Genomic DNA, 21386 nt, shown 5'->3' with positions numbered 1-21386 from the left:
TGTAGAACTTTCATCTGCACTATTCAAATCAGAATCGTATATATGAGCAGTGTTACAGTCATGATTTACATTTGACCCCCTCAATCGATGGGTTCCAACATTGTCAACACAATCTTCAAAATTTGTATATGAATCTTTGATATGAGAGGTACTTCTAACATTAGCATCAGCATCATCATAATTTACATTATGCATATTTCTGTGAAGTACAACACACAATGCAAGCTGTTTAAAAATATCATCGCATTGTTTAATGCATTCAATACTTTGTGAACTTTAAATTTTATTTATCTGTTTTTCATGTAGATCTTGTGGAATAAATACCCCTGGTATTTTACAATCATAATTTTGCATATTTTGTTGGAACTTATGTTTCAGTACTTCATTTGGATTTACACACATTTCCTCCAAGGATTCTATTCTTATTGCAACTTCCAATACCAGCATATCTAAACACTTATTAACCTGATTAAAATCAGAATTATTTGGCTCAATTTTAGGGTGTAATTCTTAATTGGAAGCTTCAATTCAAGATTTCAATTCTTCATTGGAAACATCAATGTAAGATTTTAATTCTTTATTAGAAGTAACTACCACTGATTGCATGCTTTTGATTGTTTCTAGAACATTAGTAAAATTAAAAACTTAGTTTCTTTGTAAGCTGACAATTCTGAAGCAAGTTTTTTTGTAAGCTGACAATTCTGAAGCATTGTAACCAGGTTCACAATATTTACAAAGGAATTTATTTTACATGGTAGAATAAATAAGACCAGCAAACTACAGACAGCTTATGACAAGAAAAGAAACCTTTAAGAAAAAAATGTGACATTAACCAATTTCAAATCAGCATTTTAATCACAACAGCATTCCGTATCAGTTTTTCCATCAGCATTAACTTCTTGATCTTGAATATCAGAATTTTCCAAGATATGTACCCTCATGTTGCATAGCATTCTTCTATCTGCTATAAAATTTAGATTAATCTTTCAAATACTTTTACTTTTCTTTAACAATATGAACTTACATATATCTAATTACTGGAGTATCAAAGTCAATTAGAATTTGCTTCAATCCCATGCCTACTTCACAATGTTGATCTGAGGTATGAGTTAAGTTCAGACTCATGTCACATGGTCGCCCCTTTTTGCTAGTGTAGTAAACCCTTGGCTATTTTACATTTTGCTTGGTTAATCATTCCTCCATGTCACAGCAAATTTTGCAAATAACAAGAAGGTATAAAATTTTTAATCACAACAACATATTCTAGTGAATATACTCATGAACACTAAAGAAATACAGTAACTTACGTGTGATTTACCATGACCCACATATGAAAACATTGTTATCCATATTCATTTATTTTCAACAACTCCATGCCTAACAAAGAAATAGCATACAATTAGATTATCTTTCTTTTGATCTTTTTTTTAAAAGTGCAAGAATTGATTATACATTTCACAAAATTTCAAATTAGTCAAGTATTGCAAATACTGCTTCATTTGCATGAGAGCAAGAAAATGATAGTATAATTGAAAAATGGTGCTGGAGGTTTATAATACTTGTAAATTTAACTAGATCATTACTATTTCAAAGAAGCAGGACTCCTCCTCCCTCCCCCTTTCAAACCACCCTTGCCATATAAGGTAGGTAATTTGGCATTTTATGTGGTGCAGTGTAGAGTCCATTTCACAGTGATTCTCTCAAATCTCATAGGATGTTCAGCACATGTAAACTCCAATAACTTACCTTGTGTACACTGCTCACAGAATTTGTGTTTCCTATCTTCTTATTGTAAATGTCCTGCCCAATTAGGTCGCTCAAAATTGAATCTCGTGCCCTGGAGCTAGATGTTCTCATCAAAACCAACCTTCTCTTGAAGAAGGCAAACTGCGACAAATGCCTGTTGCTGATGGATGAGCTCTTCCAGCTATCAATCACTCCTTTGATGCTCAAAAAGCATCCAGAGCTTGTGAAGACCATGAAGCAGGTGAGTAGACAATTTTTGTTCCATTTCCAGATATTTTGTCACAAAGAACCTAATTCATCAGTGTTGGCCGATATGTATCAAAATTCTTTGCTACTATCAAAGTAGTCATTTCATGAACAGCAACTTTATAAATCAAATAAATGTTATTCTTGTGGTGCAATAGATTTAATAGGTTTTAATCCTGAAACACTGGTGTGGATGTCACATGACTTTAATAACACTTTGGGAACACACTCCAGGTCAGATTATGTTCAGAAGATCAGGTTATCATTTTTATGTAATATTTAAAGAATGACACAACTAATATGATTCCTTTCATAACCATGTGGCTTAATAGAGGAAGAACCCAACATCTACATGCACAATGGCTATTTAATGTGTAAAATTTGAAATGAAATATTACTGCTACTATAAATATAACAAAGTTTTTCTCGAAGTAAATATGACCAATTTTGTAATTATTTGTACACTTCTGTTCAGATAAATTGGCACAATTTTTTTGTTGAAGTTCAGCTTCCTAGGCGATCGTGTCTGGTGGTACAGCTAAAGTAAATGTTCACAAGACACCACCAGGCAATGTTGCTTACTTTCAAAATTATTAACCACATGCAGGGAATCTTGTGTCTCAGAGTCAATGAAAAGAGCTAACGGAAAAATTGCAGCATAAATATCAGTGAACTGGACTGCCCACGTCTACAATCAAAGTAATGTAAATGTGAAAAATATCATGAAAAATATATTTGAAATAAATATATTTTGAGTGTCTCTTCAATGTCATGAGTGGCCAAAAGTGTAAAAGAAGGAACGCTAAATAACGAAAATAATAAATGAAAAACACAATTGGTATAAGTGAGGTGGAAAAGGTGCTGTTGTAATTCCTGCACATGATATACAAAAAACTCCCTTTTCTTTCAGAAAAAAGTATTTGAAGAAGGCTTGAAGAATGTATCAACTCTTTTTTCCCATCCACTTTGCAAACAGAATCACAAAGTTGGCACTGAATATGCGATGGGAAAAATAATAAAGCAAGATGCGTTTCTGTCGCAGTCAGAGAGGCATGTGAGTGTTGGAAACACCCCCTCCCCCCAACCCTCCCATCAGTCATCTAGGCTATTAACAATAAGTCAATAATTGTCCTTTCATTTAACAATACATGGATATTTTTTTAAAATATAAATTGTCGGGCTTTCCTTTTTTAACACATGCACTTTGCTTTCATAACATAAAATGAAGCACAATAATAGAATAGTAAGGCTTGTGAAATCAGTACTGGCTGAATCCCTGTAGATTCCAGAATAATGACCGTCCTTTGCGAAATGAATGTTATAATATGTATGTGTGTGTTCTATGCTCGTCACTACGATTCATAGTCACATAACAGAATTTGCTATACTGATGGAAATGAAGCACACTGATTATTGATGATTGGAAACACTAATTTACCACTAGTTTAAAACATTCAAACTTCTTCCTTAAACTTCACATAGAACTTTTACTTTCATTTTGTGAACAACATGTTCACATTACAGACATATCTTGGCTGCAAATGAATATAATGAGTGAGAATATACTATATAAGTTTCCAGGTGAACAGCCAGAGATGAAACCTTAGAGACAAATTACTCGAATGGCAAGTTTACTGCACCAAGGCTTGTTTCCAAGTTGGATGAATATCAGCTTTGTGATCACAAATACTAAATTCGAAAATGTATTTTTTTGTACATAATGTATTTATTTCATTACACCAATTACAGCCTGAAACTTTGTTATTGTTTGCGTGGCAATAAGAATATCATAATAGCACATGTGCGAATTACTCACTCTTGGCAAACTGAATAATGCTTTCTAAAAAGTCCTTAAAACATTCTTTTAAAAAACATCTAAAAACTGTTTACTTACGTATGTATTGGCGAGTATTTTGTTGTTTGATCAACGTTTCGGAGTTCCTACAGCCCTCTTCTTCAGGCTTCACTTGGCAGTAGTTTATCCTACTTGCTGCGTCACTTATTTAAAAACAAGGATTAGGTTAAAAGGTACATTTGTAAAATAGAAATATTTTTAAAAAACATGCCTAAGCCTTGGTAAAAAGTTTCTCAAAATCAGTATTACTCCCGTTAAGAATCCCCAAGGACGTTAAGAAATTCAAAACCTAAAACTGTTAAAAACGTCCCGCATACAGTCAGTCGCCCATGCTGGTATCTGGTTCTTTTTGGAATGCAGGAAGTTGACGATGTTTTTCCCTTCCGTCTACCCCCTCCTCCACCCTGCCGAAGTTTACGTCACATCCACCACAAAGTCCTGTGTCATTCTAACCCAGATTTTGTCTACATTCCCATCATCCCTGTTCAGTTTCTTGTGTCTTTACTTACGAATGTAGGCAGCCTCATAAACATCCCTATTTATTGGTTTGTTTTCCCTCCTGATAACCTCTCTTTTCCTTATTTTATGGGATTTTTCTAACATATGTTCCGAAAGACCTGTTCTGGGGACTCCCTCATTTATGTCCTTGTCATGTGTGTTCCACTTATCCCCATATTCATTCCGGTTTGGTCGATGTATTCTTTGTTGCAACTACATTTTATTCTATAAATGCCTTTCTAGTCTTCCTCTTTTTTATTTTCCGTACCTTCCCTTTTATACTCGGTGAAATGTTTCTCGATACTTCGGGGGGCTCTCATCCCACATTTTATGCCTTACTCCTAAGTTATTTTCTCAATCTATTCGGAGACTCCTTTGTAATACGGAATCCCCAAGTACCTGTATTTCCTTTCTTCTTCCCATTTCTTCTCATACTCTATTTCTTTTCCTCCTCCTTTGTTATTTTCTCATTCCTCTTTATCGCAAATTGTATACTCTCTTTTTTGTATCTTCTTCATTTAGATTTCTCCATACCAGTTTCTTTTTCCTATTCTCATAACCCATTCTTCCTTCTTTGTTAACTCTTCTTTATGATTACAAAGTCTTTTTGCTCTAATGTAAAAGTTTAGGAAGACATTACTTTTTGTTCTTTTTGCGTGTTTCTTTATTTATATAGAAGTCTCCTGACAAGGCCTTGTGGAAAACTCCTGTTCTAAGGCCTTCTTTTGTCTTTATAATTTTGAGGTTTAAGAAATGAATTTCGTTTTCATCCATTTCTTTCCTGGTGAACTTGATTTGATCTTCTTGCCCTCCCAAAGACTGAAATATAGTATCTAACCCTTTTTCCTCTTCAATTACTAGCATATCATCAACGTATCTCCCAAAATATTTAATTTCCCTTTTCACTTGTTCAATAGCTGTTTTCTCTATATAATGTAAAAATATGTTAGACACACTTCCAGAAATTGCTTTACCCATAGCAAATTTTCCCATTGAAGCAAAAATAATTGTATTTCGTGACAAGATGGAACCATCTTACGTATTCCCATGTGGTTACAACATCTAACCCTTTTTCCATCAACCATCAAAACCTCTGATTTTATCGTTGGTTGTTATCTTGAGGTTTTCAGTCTCTTTTTTTTTTTACTTCCCATGAACTTCTGATGCTATATTTGGTTGATTCCCTTACTTCTCTAATTTTCTTTACTAACATTTTGGCCAATTTTTATCCTGGATGTGAATACATTGGGATAATGGGCCTCAAAGGGATTCCCTTTTTATGAGTCTTAGGTATCCCAAAAGCTGTTGGAATGTTGCCTTTTTTGCACTCTTCTATCATTTTCTTTTTTATAGATCTCTGAATGGTTAAAACTGGTTTAAGTACTCTTTTATGTTTCCCTTCTGATCTTATTAATTGGGTTTTGCTTTACTTCTTCAAAGTCTTTACTACAAAAGCACTCTTCCATTTTATTTTTGTATTCGTCTTTATCAATGACTACCATTTTATTTTCCTTATCCGAATGGATCACAAATACATTGTACTAGTTTACCCATTTTTTTGGCATTTTTAAATTTTTTCCTGTATCGTTCTTCCCTTCTTTTTCCTTATTCTCTCCCTCCTTTTTTCTTTATTCCCTTACATTTTCTTTTCTAACCTGTCCTTCTTACATCGTGAATCCTCTGTTTGATTTCAGTTTTATCGTCCCTATCATCTATCAGTATTCCTATTTCTTCTGCCGCAATAATGAAATCCTCTTTGGTGACCCATTTGTTCCCTATTGCAAACTTTTGCCCTTTTTCCGTTATTTCTATTAAATCTTTTGAAAGTTCATGATTAGTTAATTTTAATAAGTTATCTTCCTTCCTCTCCTCTTCCTCTTTGCTTTCTCCTTCATTTCCCCTCTTTGTTCCTTTCTTCCCATCTTTATTAATTTCTTCATAATTTGGTCCCTATTATTCCTTTTGGTGGTTTCGACATATTTTGAATGCCTTTCCTCTATCCTATTCCATGTTACCCTGCCTAAGATTCCACTGAGCTCCAGGTGCATTTGTAAGCATTATTTTTTAAGTTTATTTACCATCCCATAAGCCTCCCTGATGCATTTTCCCAACATTCCCTTTTGAAAATTCCTTTTTTGTTCCAACCCTTTGCTAGTTGACTGTTTATACCACCATTTTATTTGATTTCTATTTTCCAAATGTACCTTTGAAGCCAATCTTTGTTTTTAAATAAGTGACACAGCATGTAGGATAAACTAGTGCCAAGTGAAGCCTGAAGATGAGGGCTGTAGGAACCCCGAAATGTTCAAACAACAAAATACTTGCCAATACGTAAGTAAACAGTTTCTAGATGTTTTTTTTAAAATAATGTTTTAAGGAATTTTTTAGAAAGCATTATTCAATAAGAAAATATGTATTGAAACTATTACTCATTCAAAGAACATGACTGTTACTCAAGACTACTTGGAATTTATTTTTTTAAGGTTGTTTTTAAGTTTATACCATAGCTTTATCGTGCCCACAATCACAATGAACAATTCATAAAGTTCATGATAGAAGTAAGGCTCTTCCCCATGCTGTAGTGGTAAGTCGTCACCTTGCAATCGAGTGGTCTGCGTTTCAATAACACAGGCCTGCGATGAAAAAAATACAAGGCAAGTGATAGGTGAACTTTATGTATTTTGTGATGCTGAGTTAAAAAAAATAAAGAAAAATGTCTATCACGTCACGTTTTCTTGAAAAATTTAATTGTACGTGGATTTCTATGAACATTTACCATAAATGTTTCGGCGTGGAATATCTTTCCTCTCTGCCTGACCATCATTCTACCGTGGTGGATGTGTAAGGGGTACCTTCCACGTAGGTGCCCAAAAGTCAACATCACATCCACGCAGTACACCCCAGACTGAAGACTAACGAGGCTCTGGCAACTGGCACTATGGCCAGTATAATTTTTTGTGTTGTCCTGTTTTTTGTCCTTGTGTGTGCTGAGTGCCTGTTTACAGCCTCAGCTTTTAACAGAAGTCAGAAGATTTTAAGATTTTTAGTTATGCAACGTTAGAGTTGTTATTTGTAATGATAAGGGGCTGGCCCCCGTATAATGTGAAGGGTGCAAAATAGCCTAAGTGCTGATGCACCCAAAATTTTAAATTTAAATTTAAAAAAATTCAAATTCTACCGTGGTGAAACAATACCCCTCTGTGACTCTCCCTCCCCCCCGTCGACATCCCTACCTCCCCATCGCAATCGCTTTCCAGTTGTGTCTAGCTTTATCTGGATTGATCCTGAACGTGTTATTCATAAGACTGAGTTCTCGCGACTTGTCTGGAGGCAGCAGAAACAATATAAAACAGATGTCCTCATGAGGAACTCAGTTTATCGCTCTTTAACCCAGCAGATCGTGTACTTACCGTGTTCGTAGTAAGATAAAAGACATGGAAATTTGTAAGTTCGTCTCAATTTGTCTTTCATGTGTAGTGTCGTGCGTGCGCTGATACAGTGACAAGTGGAAACTGCATCACAAAAACAATTGTAACTGGTGCTTTCCTCTGTGTGTTTCATGAACCATGGCTTCGAGTTCGAGACATTGTGAAAATATGCCAGATGACTTTTATTACATATGCAGCGAATATAGTGTTCTTAAACATTGCATGAGGAGCATTACAAATTATGTAAGAAAACTTTATCTTGCATATTTTGGCATGAAACTCGGAGACCAGGACAAATCGTGGGCTCCTCATAAAGTGTGTGTGCAGTGTCCCAATGATCTACGCTTATGGCTCAACAGAAGAAGACTGCTTTACGCTTTAGAATTCCTATGACATGGAGGGAGCCGAAAAACCACTGTGATGATTGTTACTTTTGTGCCTGCCATGTCCGTGGGTATAACCAAAAAAATCACAAGCTAATCTCTTATCCTGAGAACATTCTATTGGCCATATGCCCTGTTCCTCATGGACCTGATGTGCCAGAGCATTTGCCTCCAGCTGAATTACCAGTCATCTCTTCAGAGTCTTCAGACTCGGAACATCAAGACGGTCAAGACTCCGATACCGAATATAAGCCCTCTGGAGGCGATTCACCTCAGCCCTTCTCTCAGGTTGAACTTAATGATCTGACTAGAGATCTGGGCCTTTCGAAAGAGGCAGCTGAATTGTTGGGCTCCAGATTGAAAGAAAAACATTTATTGGCCATAGAAACCACGTTTTATTGGTACAGGAATCGAGAAAAGGACTTTGTTCAGTACTTTGAGGAAGTGGAGAACCTGGTCTATTGTTCTGATGTACCCGGATTGATGAGCAAATTTAATATCACCTACGATAAAGATGATTGGAGGCTGTTTATAGATTCATCGACAAGGAGCCTGAAAGCTGTCCTTCTTCATCACGGAAGCCAGTATGCATCTGTACCAGTTGCACACTTGGTACATTTACAAGAACGCTATGAAAACCTGGCTCTCGTCCTCAACAAAATAAAATATGCCGACCACGGTTAGACCATTTGCGGTGATTTGAAAGTTATCTCCATGCTTCTTGGTCAACAAGGTGGATACACAAAGTTCCCATGTTTCATTTGTGAGTGGGACAGCCATGCAAAGACTCAACATTGGGTCAAGAAAGAATGGGCTAAAAGACAAAATCTTGAACCAGGCACCAAGAATGTGATTCGGAACAGCTTAGTTGACCCAAAAAAAGTATTGTTACCCCCGTTGCATATCAAATTAGGTGTAATGAAGCAATTTGTCAAGGCTATTCCAAAAGATGGCGATTGTTTCAAATACCTGTGCAAAAAGTTTCCAGGTTTATCCGCAGCCAAGTTGACAGATGGAATCTTTGTTGGTCCAGATATCCGCAAGCTCACGAAGGATAAAGACTTTGAGACTAGCATGACAACAAAGGAGAAAGAAGCTTGGGTTGCCTTCAAAGATGTGGTCAGTAAATTTCTGGGGAATTACAAGGATCCTGACTATAAAGCAATTGTTATGAATATGCTGGACAAATTTCAAGCGTTGGGTTGCTCCATGAGTGTCAAACTACATTTCCTTCACTCACATGTGGACTATTTCCCCGAAAATTTAGGAGCGGTCAGCGAAGAACAGGCTGAAAGGTTCCACAAAGATATTGAAGATATGGAGTGCAAATATCAAGGACGATGGGACAAGAACATGCTCGCCGACTACTGTTGGATGTTAACACGAGAGAGATCTGAGATTGCACATAAAAGAAGAACGTCAAAAAGAAGTTTCAAACGCAAAAGGGTACGAACGTAAATATAAACTTTGTTTGTGTTGATTTTGTTGTTTGTTCAGTTTACAATTTGTGTCAAACGTTCATGTACACATACATTGCTCCTCGTGGTCAATCGTCTATTTTATGTACGTTACCTTAATAAACACAAATGAACATAATACGTTGGTGCTTTTTTTCTAGAAACTTCACCATAACAGGATGTTAAAAGTGTAAACGCAAGGGAACTTTGTGTTTTTCTCTCGACCAGAGGCGGCTCGTGCGATCTGGCAAAAGTGGTTTTCTTCCATTTAAACCTATAAAAAATAAAATCAATTGGTAATAAATCAATTTGCATCACCAAGCATCAATTTTACATAGATTTAAATGAATCAAAACCCCTGTTGCCAGATAGTGCATGCAAAATTGTTCGCAAAAATTCCTTTTCACATAGGATTTTCGCAAAAATATTGATATCGATTGTACAAAAAAATCCTGACGTGATGGGAAAAAATGGAGGTCATTTTCGAAATCAGCACACCCAATAACATAAAACTCAGTGAACACGTCTCTTGTATTTTTCAACAACTTCAATTTCACAGGCCTGTGTAAGCAATAATCAGTGGTTCATATTTACCTCAAACTGTAAGTTGAGTCCCGATTAGCGTATGTTTGCATAAGTGGAATTAAGTCAAAATTGAAGCTATAAAGATTATCAGCCTAGATCCGTATTCAAGTCTATAATTTTGTAATAGCAAGGCCTTAAACTCTGAAACAGTGAAGTGTGGTGTATAGGCAGATTTCAGATACATTGTGTGTGCAAGAAAAAAAAATTATTTGTCAGAGGCATTTAAAAAGAAATTAAAATATATTTATAATATTATTATTTTCTGTGTATTTGTTCCTAAAAGTGCAGAAATATAAGTTTCTCTGTGGCACTACATTTTGGCATCTGAAGGTTTGCTATTGCATTGGAAGTTGTTGGCTTTCGTATTTATGTGATGCATTAATTGTAATCACCAAATTTGGCTGAAATCATTAAGTCCACTTTCAAAATCAGTCACATGTCACCCTTCACCATGAGAATAAAATAACTCTCACTACGGTTCAAATTCAGGTCACGAAGTTTTAAGTTTTCTAAATTTGTAAGAGTAAATATGTGTCATCTTCGTGATGCATGCACTCTGTGCACTCTTGCGTACGAAGCGAACTTTGAAGGATCCTCACTCTTGATGCCTGCAAGGAATGACATGTGACATACTTAAGTCATTCGTTTTTATCTTTCTCTAGCTTGTGTGCCCATGGCATGAGAAGAGGGCATTTGTATTAGGTTATTTTTGGACGGATTTACTTTTGTTTAGTTTACTTTGCTTTTCTGCTACTTTGGGCTAATCGTGAAGATGAGGATGAGTGCTAATAAGTGGAAAGTTATGCAAACACAAACACAAATGAATGGCTTAAACACACAAGTCCGAAAGCAGCAAGGAGCTTTCCTCCCCTTGAAAAATAAATGTCAGTAAATATATAAATTTCACATACATAATTTCATTTCAGTTGCAGTAATTTGTGTTCTTTATTGTAAGGGCACTCCAGGAGGGATGTGATAACTTCAAACTGAAAGGGTGTTTGTTTGAATGGGCAACAAATAATGGGGGTAACTAGCCTCATTTGTCCCCCTTGGGAAGAAAAGCATGCTTGCCCCTCCTAGGAGTGCCCATGAGTGCAACACAAATCCCACACATAATTAAACTGGTTGTGAGTCCAGACATCAGAGTTTCGATAGTATTCAAAATGCTGATCATTTGTATCAAATCTGCAAATCAATGTATGTATATTGGTAAGCCAGCAGATATATCTTATAGAAGATAGTGTGAGGTGGGAACTACAAACTTGTTCATCCTGATCTTCTTAGACTGAGAATGATGTCTTCTTCTCATTATTGTTATTACAATGTTGTTATATTGCATTCACAATTCAAGAATAAATTTTTCAGAGAATGATTCTTTATATCGAATCAAGATTTCTGTGGATTGAACACATGTGTGGGAGAAATAACATGGGGCACATTTATGTATTTATTTATAAATCGTGATACAGTAAACCCTCGTTAACACGAATCCCAAGGGACCAAAAAATCAAGAGTTCATGTTAAAAAAAATTGTGTTAACTGGGGACTCAAAAATTTTATTGTTACAATACAGTTCTTTCTACACATAAAACCTGATGCAGCAGCATTAAGAATTTTTTTCATGACCTTTAAGTATTGTAGATAATGTGGGTTTCGCAATTCCATACTGCTCAGCAATTGTTGCTTTGTTCAATGCACCATGGTCTACTTCCTCTAGGATTTTCAGTTTTGTTTGCAGATTTCTACCTGTCTGCTTCCTTTTGGCCGTGACTCCCATCTTACTGCTTGCAACTTGATGTTACTCGCACTGGCTACATCTTAAAGAATAGAAAAACACATCTGAACACACAACTGAATTTGTTGGTTAAATAAGTATAAGCTCAGTGTTGACGTGATGATCGCGATTGTCGAGCAATTGCACCCAAGTTTTAATCTTGATGTTACTTGTACTGGCTATGTTTTAAAGAATAGAAAAAAAACACATTTGAACACATTGTTAATCTGAATCTGTTGGTTACAATACTGTATAAGTTGATTGTTGACAAGATGATTGTTAAGCGATTTCTTACATACGTAGCAGAGGAACTAACTCTCTAACCTTTTTAAACCCGAAGGTTCATGGCAGCAGCAACACAGGTCTTACATCTGTTCCTATCTTGAGCAAGATCTATATACTCTTTTTCCATCTCTACCAATTTCCTTTAGGTCCATCTCCATCCAGAGGAACAACAGAAATAAAATTATGAAAAACTTTGAAAGTTTGTGTTAAATGAGATCTAAAAACAGTCCGTAATTCGTGGTAACTGATATTCACGTTAACCGAAGATATAATACATTCCTGCTGGGACCAACATTTTGTTCATGTTAACCGAGTGTTAGTCTTAAGCGAGTTTGTGTTATTGAGGGTTTACTGTATTATACGTATTATATGTATATGTAGGTATAACTATGTGTGTGTAGTTGTTTGCCCCAAAATGACAAAAAAATTAAACCAGAAAGGAATTTTCACTTCACTTAGGTTGTTCATGATTATTTTAATTTGAAGACATGTTGCCCTAATATTACGAATCTACATTATGTGTGAAGCTGTTAACCAGGGCTGGTCCTATATAAATATACACGATCCTAAACACAAAATTTCTATCTGAACGTTACACCTTGCTTTGTCAACAAATAATCTAGGCTCCAGTATCTTTTATTCATCCCCATATTATTATGTTCATTGGATACTGATTTCGACGAGCCAGACCTCTATCTGGCCATTATTCATCCTCATCATTGTGACTGGTTCAGTGTGAAACAGAGGCCATGTGCAATTAAAAAATACAAACAACTTGAACCATACACACAAGGCAATTTCCCATTATCACTTCCCCTATAACCAGTACATCACATTGTGGAGTTAAGGACCCAGCTTCGATTCCTCATACACAGACATCAGTAACTATCTTACCACATTAAGATTATTATCACTGAAGATTAGCATATCTGCATAAACCGTACTTTAAAAAATAATCGTAAATCTCATGCACTATTTGATGAATCAATGTGTGTATTATGTTGAATTAATTCTCTGCATATCTGGGCACTGGTGTCCATATCAGTTTCAAGCACAAATTTACTTTGATGTCATGTAGAAACATTTTCTAACAATGGACAAAACCAGTAAATTGTTTCTTGAAGCTGGGTTTGTGTTTGCAGGTTGCAAAACTGGAAAAATAGATTTAATCAACGAATGAAGCCAGCATCATGGCTGAGTGGTTAGCACATTGCCCTACGATGCCAGGGGTCCCAGATTCGAATCCTGGCCTGGGCATGGATGTTTGTGAGTGTTCATTCATCAATTTCATGATATTATCACTCATCCCCATCTTTGCAAATTAGCCAAAAGTGGCACAAAAAGTTAAGTAAAATAAAGCAAATCACTTAATAAATCAATCAATGAAAGAAAAGAAACTGTACCTAAGAAAGATGCATAGATAAAGGGAAATAGATAATAATTGGGAAATAAGAAGACCTACAGACACAAGGTGCGGTGGTATAAATAATAAATGGGAACAGAAAAAATTGGAAAATATTAAATAAAGATAAATTTGTATTTTCTTGAAGAATTGCATATACAATATAAGAATAAATTGAAAATGGTTTGGAAATAAGAAATGAAGATTAGAAAAAGTTGTAAATTAAATTTAATTGGAATAAGGTTCTCAAAGTCCACCAAAGGTAAGAGGGATGAGAAAATACGGGCATGACAAATAATAATTTACATACTGATAATAATTTAAATATCTAATTATCAATAAAATGAATTTGCTTTTTTTTCTAAATACAGCATCAATGTTTCTTGTCCATTAATTGTAATTTTTATTTGGTTTTAATATAAAATACTTTTAATTGGACATGCAGAAATGTCTTTACTTTACAATTTTTACCAGAAAATTCCTCTTTCCATCCAGAAATTACTGATATAGAAGCATGCGTGCACTGAGTCTGTGTATGATGATGGAACACATTAAAATAAACTTACCGATGTAACCCAAAATGTTCACACTTAATTTCAGTGACTTTCTTTCAAAGAGGATTAATGTTTCATTTTCTGGTGAGATTTATTACCAGAACATTGTAGCAGTGGTGGTTGTAGGCATGGAGTTTAAGCAACAACACAATAAAGAAAAAAATGTTCCAATCTGAAAATTATGTTACGTGCTCTGAAAGATTAGTTGTTTCAATAATTATTTTCTTAATGCTAACATGAACAATAACAAACTGCAGGGGAAAGGTCCTCTTAAAGGAAAATTTCATATAAAATCTATCAGAATCAAGAGAATCGTGTAAAATTGTGCAATACTATATATTGAAGTATTTATTTTACATATATATTGAAAAAAAAAATGAAATAATATATTGGTGAAAATTTTAGTTTATATCTGCATTTATGATAAACTTCCTGGTGTCAGGTGGTATGGCCCACAATTTAAGAAGAGGAATTAAGTGAAACATAACATATTTTTGAACACAAAATTGTTTATTTTAATAACTCAGTGTTAATACAGTGTTTTTTTTTCTTTTAATTATTATTTATTAAAGCCTACTGCCCGCATTAGACTAGTGGACTCCGGTTTTCTATAGGACAGTTCAGGATGCCCCATCATGAATGCTAAATAAAATCTTTACCTGCCGTTTTCTTTTCTTTATTTAATTTTCAGACTTTCTGCTAAATCAAAGGAGAGATTTAAGAATTCATTTCTCAAGAATGGCATTAACCGAGCATGCAAGTTTTTCATACATGTGACCAGCTTTTTCTTGTACATTTCATTGAAAGTTGGTTTAAAACCACTCAGCTGAGGTTTCATTTCTACCTGTGGTTTAATTTTAACACTATGAGTTTTCTGCATAAAGTAATTTCTGGTACATGATACTGTTCTACTGAGGTCCAGAGTGACAATGAGTTCTCCAGAACAGTTGGATGGTTAATTTCATGTTATCTGCAGACCATTCTCCACAGCCTTAACCTGCAGGCATCTTCCTATACTTTGGCATGGTCCCCTTAAATAAAATCATGTGTCATTATTTGGCCCATACCACCCCACTTCAATATGGATCATACCGCCTGACTGACATTTTTAAGCAAGAAAATGGCTCCTAACGAATCAAACAAACGTTACTGTTTAAAACTCATAATAGGGCATATTTTAGACATAGCAGACAGAATTAATAGTATAGTATATTGAATTACTTTTTTGATATTTCAACTTAGAAAGTCCTAAAATTTAGTCGACACAGCATGCCGAGAACTACAACACAAATAAAAGGAAATATCTCCTAACAGGCTGCACTGACAACCACCTACTCTTTGCACATGGTGGACAGACACTTGCGTCACGTAAGAAGTACTGTACGTTGCTGCTACATTGTGTCAAATTCTGAAAAAACTCAATGGGCCATACAACACACTGTACTGTCCACCATTTCTCGAAAGTTGTGACTATGGTGGTGACACTTTTCGTGGCACCTATTTGGCAGAAAAAGAAAAGGTTATTTTAACCACTCAGGAAATCGAACGTAGGATTTGAGCTTACTAAGCTGGAATTTTACCAACATGGGCACAAGCTGCAGTGATGAAACCTAACCATTTGGGCAATTTCTCCATAACATTCCATCTTTATCTGCCCAGCTTGAAACTTTTGATATTGCTTCTCTCTAATTACATTAATTTGAAAGCAATGTGCTTCCTCGGATAGTTTCTGTATGCTGTACACACATTGCTGACAGAATATAAGTAAAAAGAAGGTAAAGTGCTCCCCTGTGCTTAGCACCACGCCATGAAGGCATATAGGGGGTGTGGGGGTAACACCCCACATTTTCTCGATCCGATCATGAGTGGGGGTGATGTGATCAGCATCATGCCCCTGACTGCCTTTACCCCCCAGGGTTTCCCCCAGGTACCCATGTCATTCGATGCTGGGTGGTCGCTGGGGCCACTTCAAACGTTAGAAAAGTTCCCGGATTTGAACCGACCAGGGATCGAACCCGGGACCTTTAGCATGGTAGTCAGACACGTTACTGACTGAGCCACCGCGGCCAGAATATAAGTAAAGGTTTAAATTAATGAAAACGATTGGAAGTCTTTCTTTTATGGAAGGTTAGTGTTTCCAACCCACAAATGATGTGCTCCAGACTATCAATCTTATTGGCAACGGCGATTATATTATTATATTTTTAAACTGTTCATTTCACGAAGAGAGTCATTCTTTAGGAATCTAGGAAGACATTGATTCAGTCCGTTCTGTTTTTGTGAGCTTTATTATTTATTAGCCTACTTTTGAGTTCAAGGACATGCTAGAAATGCAGTATGCATACATAAGAGAAAGAAGCGAATGTGATCCTTAAGTCACGTCATTCAGGCCATTAGAGAAAGAGAGACATGTTTTTTGATTTGAATTGTTTATTGTCTCCTGTCCGCACCTTGAATCTCAATTTATCTTCACTTTTCTTACATTTATGGCTAATCACGACCATGAGGATAAATGACAATGGGAGAAAATTGATGAAGGAACACATGCAATGAACACCAATGCCCAGGCAAGAATTCGAACCCAGGTCCACTGAGTGAATGTCGACATGACCCTTACGTTTTGCTAGGGGAAGGGGATAATGGAACCACCATCCACTCCCACCTGATTTCAAACAATTATGAGCTTCTCCCTAACTGAGGGAATTGCCGGCCCCCACGGTAGAGTGATTAGCACATCGTGCTACAGTGCCAGGGGTCCTGGGTTTGAATCCCAGACTAGGCATGTATGTTTGTGAGTGTCCATTCATCAATTTCATCATATCAACACTCGTCCCCACCTTCGCAAATTAGCCAAAAGTGGCACCAAAGGCGAAGTTAAATAAAGAAAATCAATAAATCAATCCAAGTGAGGGAATTGAGGAAGTTTTTTTTTTCTATACATATTAGTTAAAGGATTGTGTCTTCCAAAAACTTTTTTCTTCCCCTGTCTAGCTAATTCAACATTCTACACTGCATTGTATTAATGATTACAATGCGAGGCTTTCCTTTAACAGTTTTCTTTCACTCAGAAAGTTGGAAAATTCTGTGTCATGTGGTGAAAAACTTTATTGGTAAGCACCTCTGCTGGGATGCTGTTTTGCAAACCTTTGCTTTGGCTGTATCACCAGACATGATCACTACTGAAGCTGGAATTAACTCAAACGAGTGTGCCACTTTATCTTAAGATAAGTGTAGAAAAGTGAAGCACTGCAGCCTATATTTCATTACCACTTATGTCCCTAAAGCCCCAGAGGATAGAGCCGAATTTAAATTATCTTGAAAAAAATATTTTAGAATTCTAATTACTTACATGTGTGTACTCTTTATGGGCATAAACACATAGCCTGATCTATTCTAAACAAAACAAGGTCTGATTTGTTACTCTGTCATTGCTACTTTCAGAAATATTGTACTTCATTTAGACCTTGTTTCCATTACAAAAGAAAAAAACCCTATGTATGCTGACCAATGTTATTTATATTTCAGAAAAGACACTTAACAATGTGATGTTTCAACCTTTATCAAGGTCTTCTGAAAGCAAAAAAATGCAATCCATATTGAAGGCTGAAACTAAACTCAAGTGTTTTTTACTGAAATATAGATTGCCTTGGTCAGCATGTGTAGAGTTTTTTCTTTATTTTGTAACGCATGCCTTTGGTTTTTGGTTATTGACACCCAGCAGGATTAATTTGGAAGCAGTGCCGAAGATGGTAACAGTCAATAACAACAAAATTTTATACATCCTAGGCAAGAACGCACAATCTTAAAGGTCCTTACTCTGCATGTGTCAAGCAGATGCATGAATCACATGTGAGCAGCGACAGTGCAAAGCCCTTTTTATAGGGTCCGAATGGATCACGTGCATTAAACGTCCATTAATTTTACAAAAAAACAAATGAATGTTCATTTGATGGTTCAACCATGCCAAATACGTCCTCCCACAATAGTAATGTATGATAAATTCAAACATGCTTTTATGCACATACCTGAATTACAAACAATTTTAATTAAACACAACATGCATTCAATTTATCATGAATTAATACCTTTCGTGTAATGCGATTAATTACCCAAGCTTCTACCATACAGTGGAGTCAGTGTTCCTACTACCAATCTTTATCTTATCTAATTATAATAGTCGGTCCAAAGAATAGAGCAAGAATAATAACGAATGTGACTTTTATTATTTATAGTTTTGCCACTCCAATATTACATAGATTCAACATACTTTATAACAACGTAATTCCAAAAGATTAAGCGCCAAATTGCATTAACAACACGATTTCATTTCACACATTATATCTTACATGGTGCGTGTAATGTGCCCATATTTCTCGTAACAATCAAACTCGACCAGCAAGATCAAATTTTATAATTACAATATTTTGTACTAAAAGCTCAACCAACAATTAATATTACAACAACACAGTTTTTGCGTTTGCAAAGCAATCGGGCATGTGTCAACTTACATTTTACTCGAGCAACTATTAATACTCTTTGTGGTTGTTCATTTGGAATGCTTACAATAGAACGTTACGAACCAATTAACTGATGCTACCCTTTTTTTGGGATTTTATCAGGCAGGTGAAACTAATTAAGGATCAAAATGTCAACGGTTGAAATTTACGTAACCTTTGTTCCGTAAGATATTCCTCAACTTTCATTGTTCCGTTCAAAATGGTGAACAAACAATCGACGTGTAATTAAAGGTGATAATTAGGTCCTTTAATTCGTTGCAATATTTCTGATTAGGCGTAATTAATCAAATGTTGATCGTTTCGACATGCGGTCGGAAGCTATCAATCTGGCAGCCTTTTGCAATTTTGGTCGGGATAGATTTAGCAATTAGAAAAAACTGTATATTCACTTCGCTTATCACAAGTTTATGCTTTCTATTTCTCCTTTAGCATTTGTACTGAATAATATAAAGATTTTGGTTTTCGTGCTTCCTTTAATTGTGAGACACAAAATGTCAAAAGTCATGTGAGTACCTATATGTCAAGTTCAGTATTGCACTTTTATCGTTATTATCCAACCTGTTGATTCTACGTACCTTAAAATCACAAAACATGCATTTGTAGAAGGAGCTTTTGATACAACACGGTAAGTTAAATAACTGCCTGAAATATTGCATGTTTTAAACACATGCTTTAGTCCTCGGCGTGCAATGGTTTCTAGTTCTTTCTGCAAGGTATGAGAACATCACTTGGATAAGCCGATCACAGCTGACTGTTTTGCAGTACGTTGTTTCAAGGTCCCATCGAAGCACGAAGTGTGAGACGGAGAAAGTGAGCAACTTTCCACGTATAAAGGAGTACAGCATGTCACCACCAGGTGGCATCACAACTATATGAAGCTGGCAGAGGGAGCTACCCTCTGACGGCGGACATGAGAACTTCGTTTTATTATGACGTAAGTTCCTTTTATGGACTGTGTTGATGCGAAATTTTACATATAAAATCGCATTGTCACAATTTCCCCCCAGTCGAGGAAAAGGCAAGTCCACACAAAGACCAAATTAAAGGCCTTAGCCAGAGTACACCATGAACAACCCAAAGACCAAAAGTTTCTAACCACAACCATCGTGTTTGCACATAAAATGTAATATCAAAGTGCCAGAAGAAGCTAAGAAGTTGAGGCTGAAACAACTATGGCATGACCTTACACACAAAAGTTTCAGCTGTTTTTTAGATATATGTATATATTGTTGAGCATCATTTGGTGGGAATAGGGAAAAATTCAGAGAAATCACCTTGAGTGGAAAAGTATGTAAATTTTTAAAATATATCCAAAAACTTGGAAAAGGTATGGAAAATAAGAGGCTTTTTATATAAAATAAAATAAATAAAATAATATATATTATATATATAATATTATAATAAAGGCATACTTGTCAGGATTAGAGAATGGAAATGCATTTCATTTTTTCTCAAACAAGCAGCTTCTTTATGAGATTTCATCTAGAAATGTTTTCATTTCTTTGTTCATTAATTTTCAACAGAGTTTCAAATAAATTCTATTAATTTCAATAGCATGTAAAGTCATTTTTCAGCAATCTTAAAATTATTTTAAAATAACTGGAAAAATCTGGAATAGAATTAGGAAACTTGATTAGAGGCCCCCCAGTGAGCTTAAGTATGTGGAGTGGCCCCCACGAGACCCCGAGCTGGTTAACGGCTCCAAAGGCAGAAGAAGGTGGATGTTCATCTCAATGACAGAGAAGGCAGAAAACTCAGAGGAGTAACACCTCTCTAAAAAACCTTAGTCGATCTGGCTCTGGATGGTAGCACTTCATAAGGGCCTCTATCCAGGGTAATGTGAAGACCCCAAAGGCAGATGTGGCAGAGAAGGAGGCCTTTGGCATGGCGTAGATGGTGGAAGGAGCACTAGTAGTTAAAATTGGGAAACCCACTTTCTAGTGGCAAGGAAGGATCCTCAGAAGACTAGGGGAGAAAACTCCGACAGAAAACCAGCCATGGCCTTGAGGCTAAAAGGAATATACAACCAATAGGCCTCCTTTCACTGTGCTAGTCACCTGCATGAGGGTAGATGATGATTCAGAGAAGAAATGAATGCCTCGGAAACCCCGGACAGATCTTACAAAGGCGAGAATGCAAGAATAAGGAAACTACAATAGAAATTTGGAATATCAAAACATTAAATGTTAAAGAAGTAGAAATAATGAAGGAAATGGAAAGACACAAAATAAAAATACTTGGAATAAGTGAAGTAAAGAAGAAAGGGAATGGGGAAAAAATGTTTGAAGGAGAAAATTTATTGAGATATTCAGGAGTAACAGTTGGAAACAGAGCAAAAGAGGGAGTAGGAATTATAGTAACAGAAGAAATAACAGAAGAGTAATCAGCAGACATCCAGTAAATTCACGAATAATAAATAACTCTAGACATAGACTTAGAAGAAAATATTACACTGATTCAAGTATATGCACCAACCAAAGATGCTAAGAGTTACAATAAAGTGGAAAAAGCAGAAAGAGGAGGAAGAAAAGTTATAATTATGGTTGACTTAAACGGAAGAGTAAGAAATTATTACTTGAGTGGATTTCGAACACTAGGAAAGTATGGAGAAATTATTAGAAATGAAAATGGACAGAGGATCATAGATTTTTGCATA

At 35.8% G+C, this 21386-nt stretch overlaps 1 protein-coding gene across 2 annotated transcripts in view; it reads left to right on the top strand.

The window, feature by feature from the left end:
- LOC145984483 (uncharacterized) overlaps positions 1 to 21386 on the top strand; it is a 236083-nt gene that overhangs the window by 105970 nt on the left and 108727 nt on the right. For both annotated transcript variants that reach the window (XM_083118139.1, XM_083118140.1), the window contains exon 5: positions 1813 to 1987. In XM_083118139.1, coding sequence (XP_082974265.1) covers positions 1813 to 1987 — 175 coding nt within the window. The remainder of the gene's footprint in view (positions 1 to 1812; positions 1988 to 21386) is intronic.

Source organism: Lepisma saccharinum, chromosome 2, assembly GCF_977018435.1.
Source record: "Lepisma saccharinum chromosome 2, izLepSacc3.1, whole genome shotgun sequence".
Classification (NCBI taxonomy): Eukaryota; Metazoa; Arthropoda; class Insecta; order Zygentoma; family Lepismatidae; genus Lepisma; species Lepisma saccharinum.
Note: the sequence above shows the minus strand (reverse complement) of the source record. Positions and strands in the feature narration are given on the sequence as shown.